General features: G+C 30.8%; 2 protein-coding genes across 4 annotated transcripts in view; both read right to left on the bottom strand.

Moving 5' to 3' along the window:
• The window catches only part of LOC108688431 (neuroglian), a 17,839-nt gene extending 16,757 nt beyond the window's left edge, over positions 1-1,082 (bottom strand). For both annotated transcript variants that reach the window (XM_018194729.1, XM_018194805.1), the window contains exon 1: positions 822-1,082. The gene's annotated coding sequence lies outside the window, so the exon portion shown is untranslated. The remainder of the gene's footprint in view (positions 1-821) is intronic.
• Positions 1,083-2,996: 1,914 nt separating this feature from the next.
• The window catches only part of LOC108692551 (scm-like with four MBT domains protein 1), a 10,059-nt gene continuing 1,432 nt past the window's right edge, over positions 2,997-11,623 (bottom strand). The window contains exons 2-8 of one of the 2 annotated variants that reach the window (XM_018200973.1): positions 7,801-7,968; positions 6,571-6,983; positions 6,401-6,490; positions 5,667-6,184; positions 4,647-5,497; positions 3,851-4,503; positions 2,997-3,641 (exon numbers count right to left, since the gene is read on the bottom strand). In XM_018200973.1, coding sequence (XP_018056462.1) covers positions 3,471-3,641; positions 3,851-4,503; positions 4,647-5,497; positions 5,667-6,184; positions 6,401-6,490; positions 6,571-6,983; positions 7,801-7,846 — 2,742 coding nt within the window. In that variant the 5' untranslated portion in view covers positions 7,847-7,968 and the 3' untranslated portion in view covers positions 2,997-3,470. Of the gene's footprint in view, positions 3,642-3,850; positions 4,504-4,646; positions 5,498-5,666; positions 6,185-6,400; positions 6,491-6,570; positions 6,984-7,800; positions 8,104-11,623 lie in introns of those variants that run through there. The other variant, XM_018200891.1, reaches the window with a different exon arrangement.

The raw sequence follows: 11,623 nt of genomic DNA, 5'->3' as shown, positions 1-11,623 counted from the left end.
ATATATATATATATATATATAGATCCCGGTCTGATTTTCTTCAATTAATCATACATCACTCGCGGTCATGTACCCCGTGGCGCTTTCGCCAATGCAGTAAACACAAAATTACACGCACACAGGTAAACATACACGAGCACGCGCGTGCGCTTAAAACCCTTAGCGCGATCAGCCGCAAGATCGAAGCTGACCCAATTATCCAAATTTTTCAAATTCACCGGGATGTTGTGGGACGGTGGTTGCCAATGGTGATGTGAAAAAAAATGGGCGTACACCCGGCGTCGATGAAAACGAGAAGAAAAAAAGGAGAAAAAAAGCCGCCAAAGGAAACTGCGTGTCTTTTCTCACGTCATTCGCCAATGGATACAGTTTTATCGATAACCCATAGAACATTCGAATGTCGCAAGGAAGATCCAAGGAAGAGTCAGGCACTCGCAAGACGATTGGAACGCGTCATTACGTTCGACGTCTTGCCGCGATGATCTCACTCGTCGTCCTTCGTGAGTCTCTCTCCGCGAAGCGGAAACGCGATCAGAATTAATTCGAATTAACAACCTCCTTGACGAAACGGGCGCGTCTCGTTCCGATCGCCAGGAGGGCGTCCCGTTTCCACGGCGTACAATTTTGTCACTACTGACCACTACGATGTGACGCGGTACGGCGCGGCAAATTACAGTTTTGCAAACGTGAACGGGCGACGAGAAACACGAATGGAAATGGGAACGGTAGGGCGAAAAGCGGGCACACCCGTAAGATCGCATTGATCGCTCGGACGTCGCCGTCGCGACGCATCGGCGACATCGAGTTGATCGTAAACTTACCGATCCTTGGGCATTCGGTGGCGCAGTCACGGTGCCAAAACGTCGTCGCTATCACCAGGGCATCATCGAAAGGACTACAGAAACCACCGACTCGAATACGTAACTCACCGTACGGTACCGCACTATTCAGCGTATTGTGCGTGTAAACGTCTTACTTGTGTGCGTGTGTGCGCTCTACGCGTCACGCCGCGCTCGGTGTTTCTGGGTTTCTCACTGGCCTAGGAAGACTAGATATATATATATGTATATTTAGAAAGAGAGAGAGAGAGAAAGAAAACCGTTACTTTGTCGGTAATGTTATCTACTATACCGAGAGATACTCAACTTCGTTATCGGCGAGATATTGTAATTTAAAGATTTGTAATTTAAAAATAATTATCGGTAATATAAATTAATTGATACTTCACCGATACTTGTATATGTTATCTGCAATTTATGTATGGTTTTGTAACATATATAATTAATTGATCTTATAATTTAAATATATGTTTTATGTACATACAATTGGAAAATTTATATTAAATTTAATAATCATTCAAATTTCTATGTTAATTTAAGATGAATATTTTAGACAGTAACAGAAATATCATGTAAAAATTCACGTAACACAATTTGTAAATAATTTATATTTCTTCATTAAAATTAACATTTATATTTATATATTAAAATTAAAATATGTTTCAATAAATTTAATATTTATATGTTAAATTGACACATTTTATTTATTTATCTTAGAATGAAAAAACATTATTTTTATGTTGTTTATTTACTCATAAATTGTATTTTAACAAAACTAAGAAATATTGAATGTCAATTTAATACAAAATATTCAAATAACAAAATTAACATTCGGATATTAAAATTTTATATTGAATTTTTAATATTAAAGTGTTAATTTAACATAATGTGATTGTGTTATTTGAATATTTTTAAATTGACATTCAACACAAATTTCTAACACAAATATAAAATGTTTTTTATTGTGTAATTTTATAATCATGATAAATAAAATTTAGCATTATGATTTAAAAGTCTTTCAATATACGATGAAAAATAAAATATAATATCATGTATGAACAAAAGATTCAATTAAAAATAAAATCTAGAAGTTACATAATTCATATCTGCCTTTTGAAATATATATTATCCTTAGTCTTTATTATAATATAAGGATCTCCTATGTAGCTGCATGTTTTTGTGAAAAATAAAATATAACATGAATTAGAGCGACAGACTGAGAACAAAGAAGTTATAAAAACATTAAAGTTAAATTTATTATACGTCAAATAAAGCAATACCCTGCTCAATAATTAATTTTGCCTTTTCTCAATAATTAATTTTGTTTCTCAAATCGGTCGATTTTTGTTAGAAACTTGGAAACATTTTCTGCTATATATGTCCACTGTTACACGAAACTTATAGTTTTTTAGTTATCGGTTTCGAACGATTTTATCGAAAGAAGCAATTGCCAAGCAAAGATACTCTCGATTTGCCATTACCTTCTCAGAAATGACAATCAAATAAAATCTGATGTGTTCTTGGTGGATTTAAATCCGGATCTTTTCAGAAAGCATCCACGAAACTCTCTACTCCAAAATCGCCATACAGTAAAATATAATACATCATAATTAACATTAATTTAAATCTTTTAACTTTAAGATTATGATAAATAAAATTTAATATTATAATTTTCTTTTTCAATGTGATGAAAAACAAAATATAATTGATACATAAAGAAAAGAAATATCTTAGGAGTTATGTATACGATCTGCTTCTTTTTTTAAATATACATTATCTTAGTCTTTATTTTATCTTAGTCTTTAATTTTAAAATTTCTTATGTAATTACATATTTATAAAAATATTAAAAAAAAAAAGATAATTATAATTTAAATACTAAAGTAGCTCTTCTAAAATAATTTATTTAACATCATAATTTAAGTCTCCACCAAGCTATAGTAAAATATAAAATATAATTGATATAGAAACAAAAGAAATATTTTAATTTAATTAAAACTAAAATTTATGTATAAAGAAATTGTATATTCGTAAAAAAAAAGAACAATATGCTTTTACACATTCCTGCTTTATTACTTATGTTCTGAAACGAAAGAGTACATGCATATGTATCTTATATCACTTTATATACAAACTGATCAATTTGATCACAATCCTTGTACTTTTCATGAAATCTTCCGAGCTTTAAAAAAAAACTTCGTATAATTATAACTAAAATAAAAATGAACACACAATGGAAAATGCCATATTCATATCAAGGCAGTTCTTCGTACCTAATATTTCTTGTGAATTTATACAATTTTCAGTTCAAATAAACTGTGCCTATTATTTATTGGTCTTGAAATACAATCTTTGAAACTGTAATAGTAATATCACAAATTATAAGTATTTTAAATAAGTATTTTAATATTATTGATGCAAATACACATCTTAGAGAAAGTTAATAATAAATAAAAATAAAACAGCAATAAATATCAATGCGACATAAAAGACATAAAACTTTTTCAATGATTCAAGATCTTAATTGAATTCTATTTAAATTTGTCAATTCAGTCAATCCTAATATATAGCTACATGTATATGTAATGTACATTGTGAATAAAGGAAGGTTTTATTGGTTATATCAAATCAATTAAACAATTTGATATTGTTCCGGTTCTACTTCGTGAATATGTCGTAGAAAAAATGTAACTTTGACCTGTTCAACATGTCGACATATTTTCATGGCTAAACTCGTACGCAGTTTCATATGCTGAGTAAGAGAAGGAAGATTCAGCAACAAGAACGCAAGACCATCAATTTCCTAATGAGAGATATTACTTTTAATTATAATCATAAATAAAATTTTAATTTTCAAAATTAAGATATACGTAATTCTGTTCAACGAGAGAATGATCTCGGTTTGCGCATAGTAAGTAACGCTGTACAAAGCTATGAAGACCTGCGCAAACCTGCGCAAAAAGTTTCATCCAATCCGAGATCATTCTTTCGTTGAACGGAATATATACTCACTTCTTCTTTGATGCGATATGCAATATCCTTGCAGTCGTTTGTTTTTCTGAGATATCGAAACACATCGTCCACGCTCCAATATAACGGATTTGAATCGAGCTTCCGAGTCTTCGGTCGTCGTTGAGTCTTTTGCATTCTCACGTACTCGGCATCTGCTTCTGAGCAATCAGATTCTATGCTTGTGTCCCAATCTCTTTTAATCCCTCTAGTGATTCCTGTGCCTTGACTGAATCTTGTGGAGTGTTGATTCAAATTTAAATTTGGAGGACTAGGCAGTTCTCGATCTTTGGGCTTTCTATCATTGAATGAACTACCAGAATCCTCTGAAATATTACTGGAAACCATATCAGTTTTAACGTCATCTGATTTGTCGGATTTCTCTAAACCTTTCTGTATCATGATGTCTATTTCTGAGAGCGGTTGTCTTCCATCGAATTCTTCTTCAATGAGGTTCTCTGAGATATGCTTTACCAGATCTAACGATATATATGGTAGTTCATCTTCTTGATCATATTCTTCCTGAACCTCCTTGTGTTTTTGTGCCCATCTGCCACGTCGTCTTTTACGTTTTCTACCCCAAGGTTTCGGTTTTTGCACCATGATGCTCGTATATCCTTTCGGTTTGCCTCTTTTTCCAGTTCCAATCGATGCCGCTGAAAATTGAAAATATCAATAGTAAATATGTGTGTGTGTGTGTGTGTTTATATGCATTTTATATATTAATTACATAATTGTTATGAATATAATGAGTTTGCATATGTGCAACACAACTTCTTTAAAATATTAAATTACTTACTATATTTTGTTTTCGATGTTTTATAACATTCATCTGGACATTCGTTTTCTGATATATGTAACGGACCGAATAAATTTGGGCATACCAATAATTTTTTACAAGTATTTCTGCAGAAATCTGCTACCATGTCACCGGATGTAACAATAGCTACACTCGCACGATATGTGTTATTTTTGTGCTTTGCCTTTAAGACTTCTAAATGATAACCGGGATCTGGCTTGGTATCACATTGTAAAACCTTCAAAATTCTAGCACTCCTATAGCCAACAGATACTATCATTGATAAAACTTCCCTCATGACTAGTATAACAGGTCCAGGTCCCACTGATTTTGGAAGAGTCGCTAATTTACCCTTTGATATCATGGGACCTGTGAAACATCGATAATTAAAATATATTTTTGGACACCAAAGAGAAGAGCGTGGTTCAGATATCGGTATGTCCAAAACATTGCTTTTCTTCTTCTCCTTTGCAAACGTTTCTAGTTTTTTACAGATTTCTATGTAGTCATGCGGTGGTTTTAACGAATAGTGATTAGATTCGCACCATCCGACAGGAAATATATGTAAGGAATATATGTCGACTATGTGCTCCGGCCGAAAGTATTTGTCGTTATCTAATTTTATCCATAACAGATTGTCAACGATTTTATTAATATGGGCTGCGCATATTACGTGTTCATGTTCTGGATCAACAGCCTCCAATCTCATGCCACATTCAAAACCTGCCTCAATAGCACTCGCACGTTCGCTAAATAAATTTTCAGACGCTGCGCTAGCATGAAGTGCTTCCAAGTATTCATTCCAATCAAAATCTCCCGTCTTTGAAGTCCAACCTTGTGGATGAGTAATCCTGTAATATTCAGATTAAGAATTCAGCAGGCAAAATAATGTCAAGCTCAAAGAATTATATACAAAAAATATTCAAATAGTTTATGCGATTATATGTATAGCTTTAAAGAATTTTAATAAAATCAATTATTTTAAGATTGACATATTCATTATATTTATTTGATACTTACATAATATTATTGTTTTGCGCCCATCCAACTGGAAATATATATGGATGGTCTGCAGTGCACAACCATGTATTATTTTCTAAAGATAAATTGTTAGAGACAAGCGTATTATTCGATTCATTTAAACATCCAGAATATACATCAATATTCACAAGAAAATATATATCATCAAATACTTTCGTTACAGTAGCAGGACAGATTTTTATTCGATCTGCTGGATGCAAAGCTTCCAATTTCATTCCAACTTCAAAACTATGTTTTGAATGATCTATATTATTATTAAATAAGTCTCGCTCTAGCTCACTATCTTTCGGTTTAGATTCTAACAAGTCCTTCCATTCTTCATACGTATGCATATCGATTATCGAACTAGGTGGTTCCAAAAACCAAGTGGAATTTGATTTAGACGTAAATCCATACGGATGTAAACGCTCAGACGTACAAAATATCCAGAAGTCTTCACGAGTAGATTCTGGAGTATCATATTTCAATAAAAGACGTCCTCCAATATTTTCAATAATCTAGAAAAAGAAAGATCTATTAAATATTTCCAAGACTATCATATAAGTATTTTTAATTATTGGAGCAAAGAAAAATAAACACTTTGCTATTTCTTTGTTACTTTTCTTTGTTATTGTACAATAATTACAAGAATTATACTATTTATTTTTTAATTGTATTTTAAATAAGATTACTTTTTTCTTTATGAATTTCTAATTCTATAATTTTATTCTTACCGTAGCTACCCATAATTTGTATGGATGCAACACATCACTTATTTCAACTTTCATACCCTGTTTGATCCTTTCTGTCATACTTAAGCCATCCTATAAAGAAAATGATTAATATGTAAATAATATTAAAGTATTAATTACAGTGTCAAATTCTAGAAATATTGGTATCTTACCCCTGTCAACATCTCAGGTGGGAGTGTACGTGCAGTCATCAAGAATTCTTGTAATTTATCTACACAATCTGGTGATCTCTCAAATATAACATCAGGTGGTTTTAATTTTTTATTATTTTTTACACTCCAACCAAGTTCATGACCAGCCTCTTTTGTAAGATTAAACCAAAATTCTAAAGATCTATCATCACCACCAAAATAACGTAATCGTAATAGGGGTCCACAAGCCATAACGATAGAAGCTATCCAAAATGACTGCTCTTCTTCAGCATTATTTTTTTGTACTGGTACTTCTAGTGACATGCCCACCTCAATACTGTTCTCCAATGTCAACTCCACATGAGGGAACATAATCTGTGGAACTTCCACACTCTTTGTGGCATCAAGATAGTCTTGCCAAACAAATCCATATTCTAAAATGTAAAACATGACAGGATATAAATATTATCTGAATTTAATATACATAGCAAATTGTAATTTTTTTATCTTGATAAAAATCTCATTATGACAAAAATTTTATATTACATTTAACATAAATAAATAAAAATAATATTTTTTTTTTACAAAAAAACGCTAACATTACGTATTAAAAAAATATAATAGATAAAAAATATAATAATGTAGTAAAATTATATATTTTTCAAGAATATTTTAATTTAAAAAATTATTTTTTTTTTTATTTAAATTAACACATTAATTATTCATTTTCATTAAATTCATATTATAATAATAACTGTAAATTATTATAAACGAAAATATATAATTTGATGAATCAATAATTTTTTTTACTCTGACGTGTTTTTATCAGCTATTATTGACGCGCAAAACGCCATTTTCTGAATTGTTAATTGAGAACAGATAGAGAATTGAATTACATTCGAAACGACACAAAAAGACATAAGACTAAGCAAAAACAATGCAACATGTGCTCTTTAACAGTTAATTATCATAATACGTAGAATTTTCCGGTGCACGATGCACGAAATTTACTTCCTCAAAGTTTCATTTAAAAACGCGTTCAACTACCATGTTGTCTATTATGTCTATAATCCATATCTACCTTTATTGAAAAGCAATAAACGTTAAAGCTATGTAAAAAAAAAAACGCGCGGGAACTTGGTAATCGCACGCAATTCTGACACCAGGAAAAGTTATAAATTTCGCATCTGTGAAAAAATTTCATGCATACGCGAAATTTAAAACGGACGAATATAGTTACGAAATTTTTACCTCCATCCTGCAGTTTTTCTTGCACTTGACTCTCGTACGTCTCCATATTTTATTTATACCGTCGAGCACGTAAGCAAAATATATGGCAAGACCATTAATGAATCTTCAGTGAAGGGCCGGCGTTTTGCGTGCGAAATTAATGTAGCAAACCCTAGTTAAGAGGAACACCTACAATTCACCGTGCGCGAATGAGTGAAGGGCAGTGATCCTAAATCGTAGAATTTTTCTACGCATGCTCAGTTCTGAGCAGCGCAGTGCAGTAACGTATGTATTATGCTAAAAAGCTTGGGTATTATGGGGGTTCCATCGTTCCACGAATGCTAAAATCTGATTCGTGATTCAAGAAAAAATTACTAGACCTCGTGTTTTAGATTATACATTATACACAGTCATCTCGAATGAAAATCCTTGAACATAAATCTCAGATGAATAAAAATATATATTACGTCCTATTTTTTGTTGCTAGGCATCAAGTTCATATCGATTCATTACCGACAACATGTTTCGTAAATCAATGTTTGTTTGTTAATTGTATGCGTAATTATATGACAAAGAAATTTAATTTATCAATAATTTTTATTTTATTCCTTTCTATAATTTCCTTAATCTTCCGATATAAACGTTATTTTAATATTTGCAATAAGATTTCGAAAACCGGGAAATGAGTACAAATTATTGCATATTTAAACAAGATTATTACAAGCAAGATATAAATATAATATAGATAATTAATATTTATTTACTTATGTTTTCGAAAGTAGAAGTAAATTTTAACGTTCGAATTTAACCGGTTAATTGTTTCAGTAACCAGAATTGTTGGCATTAATAGACTAATTTCACACATTCGATTATAAGACTTATACACTTACGAACACTAACATAGATTATGAATAAATAAAATAAAGACTGGAGTGATGGAGAGCAATAAAGAAGCACAGAGAAGGCAAAAATCTTGAGACAACAGAACGTAAAAAAAGAATAAATGCCTCTAATTTTCGCCTTCTAGAAACTATGATTTTTATTTTCGCCAGAACAGTCTTATTATATTTAAATAAGATTATTGACATTTAATCTTAATTGAGCTTGAATGACCTGAGTATTCACGATGCTAAAAATCGGAACGACCGAATTGTTCAAATATGATTTATTAATTTATTCTCGAAACGATTTCTGGCATTGTCAGCATAGTTTCAATCAATAAAATAATCGTGAGTTGCAGAATAATAGTAGTAAAGAAGAGAAAAGTAATAGTAAATCACATAATTTTAATCTTTCTTTGGTAAAAATATGAAATATTTTGATCTTTAATAAAAAAATTCATTTTTCATCTTAAGGAAAGTTTCGCCTTAGGAAAAGTTTTTTTTTATATACATGATTGTTGTCCAAAAAAAGGCTGAGTACAGATAAAAATTTTTAAGAGTTTCTGACGAAAATAATTGTAACTTTATAACTGTTTCTACAAATATTTGTATCTTATACTAAAAATACTTTAGAATGCTTTCTATTTAATGTGTTGATATAAATCAACACAAGTATCGTTTTGTGAGTGCTTTTCATTTTATGATATAAATCGATACACGAATCGTGTTGTCTTTTTTATTCATGAAATATAAGAAAGTTAGAATGATGTTAGTGTCGACTTATGTATGCTCGTTTTCATTAATATATTAAATTAACTTTAATGTCGGATCCACTTATTCTTCATCTTTTTTGAATTTTTAGAAAGAATGGAAAACATTTTTTGTTACTCACTGAATATCAAGAAAGATAAAATAATATTTGTATCCATTTGTGTCGATTTGCGTAAATGAAAGGCATCGTTATTTGAATATTCTCGGTAAAAAATTGTTCATGCATAAATATATTTAAACATACATAAACATATATAAATATCTATGAAATGTGTCCATGTATTCTTCTTTCTTTTGTAAAATTACTGTTTAATATAAGAAAAATAATAATGAAAAAAAACCGAAAAATATTAGGTGTACAACTTTGCTTCCGCCGTTTTCCTATAGATGGCTTTAGCGGTAAGTGGTGGTCGAAATAAATAGATCATAGACGTCATACAACAAATTTGGGCATCTATCAACATAACCCCATAGAAACATTAGTCTGCGATTTGTGTCTGCATCATAAAGTTATTCTCGATTGAAAATGTCAGTTTACGAGCCAAATTCTCGTCATTTGCGAGAGGTTTTAATTTTTTGCTTCAATATGAAGAAATCTGCGGCTGAGACTCATCGAATGCTCTCAAATACTTATGGTGAGGCCGCTAGTGAAAAAACGTGTCGTGAATGGTTTCAATGCTTCAAGAACGGTGATTTTGACGTCCAAGGTCATGCTCTGTATTTGGGACCAGCTCAGCGTAGAGTATTATGAACTGTTAAAACCGACTGAAACAATCACAGGCGATCGGTATCGAACGCAATTGAGTCGTTTGAGCCGAGCATTGAAAGACAAACGGCCGCAATACAACGAGAGACACGATAAAGTGATTTTGCAGCATGACAATGCTCGACCCCATGTTGCGAAAGTGGTCAAGACATACTTGGAAACGTTGAAATGGGAAGTCTTACCCCACCCGCCGTATTCTCTAGACATTGTTCCCTCTGACTATCACTTGTTTCGATCAATGGCACACGGCCTGACCAGCACTTCCGGTCTTATGAAGAAGTAAAAAATTGGATCGATTCGTGGATAGCCTCAAAAGATGACCAGTTTTTTCGACGCGGGATTCGTACGCTACCCGAAAGATGGGAGAAAGTAGTGGCCAGCGATGGACAATACTTTGAATCATAAATGTATAACCAGTTTTTTACAATAAAGCCTCGAATTTCGGAAAAAAACGGCGGAAGCAAAGTTGTATACCTAATAATTAAAAGGATAATTTTCATATTATATTATTTCTTTTAGAAAAAATCAAGTTTAGAGAAATGCAAAAAAATTGCTCATACGTAATTATAAATAAAATATTATATATAATTATGTATGAATAATTATTCTATATTTTTCCAAACTTGATTTTTTCTAAAAGAAATAATATAAAAATTATCCTTTTAATTATTTTTTATTCATTATTATTTTTCTTTCATTATTATTATTATTTTTCTCATCTTAAACAGTAATTTTATAAAAAAAGGAACACTGTAAGATCATTTATGGACATATTTCATATAATTATTATGTATGTTTAGATATATAGATATATTTATGTTCATGCATGAAAAATTTTGTACTAAGTTATATGTTTTTTTTTCACTGACTATATCAAACTTGTATTCGTGCGGAATCCTTAATAAAGAAAAGAAAAAGAGAAAAAAATGATTTTGTACTCAAAATCGTACTTATACAAACATATATAAAATCATACTTAAAATCTTATTAAGTTAAAATCTTTTACTTACAAAAAATCTGACTTAAAATCTTATATAATAAAATCTAATTATATACACAATAAGCGAAAAGTTCACGTTAACAGATTGTCAGTGAAACTCAAGCAAAATCTGTTATTTTGAACATTTTTTTAATAGAATATATTGTTTAAAGGTCCCAAAATGACAAATTCTATTCGCTTTTTATCAATTTATCATTATATTCCGTAACAAATTCTATTGGCATCATTTCTGTTGGCATTCTGCCGATAAAATTCGTAGTAGACATTTTGTAAAATCTATTTTTGACAGATTTGACTATCTGTTTAAATATCGCCCTAGATTTATTGAGGTATAAAAATTTCAATCTTCAATCAAACTATGTTCGAATTATATTATAAATACAAATTTGTCATACAATCAAAGGACAAATATAGATTTATTAAATT

Source organism: Atta colombica, unplaced genomic scaffold (genome assembly GCF_001594045.1).
Source record: "Atta colombica isolate Treedump-2 unplaced genomic scaffold, Acol1.0 scaffold1, whole genome shotgun sequence".
NCBI lineage: Eukaryota > Metazoa > Arthropoda > Insecta > Hymenoptera > Formicidae > Atta > Atta colombica.
The sequence above is the reverse complement of the archived record's forward strand: the minus strand, read 5'-3'. Positions and strand labels throughout refer to the sequence as shown.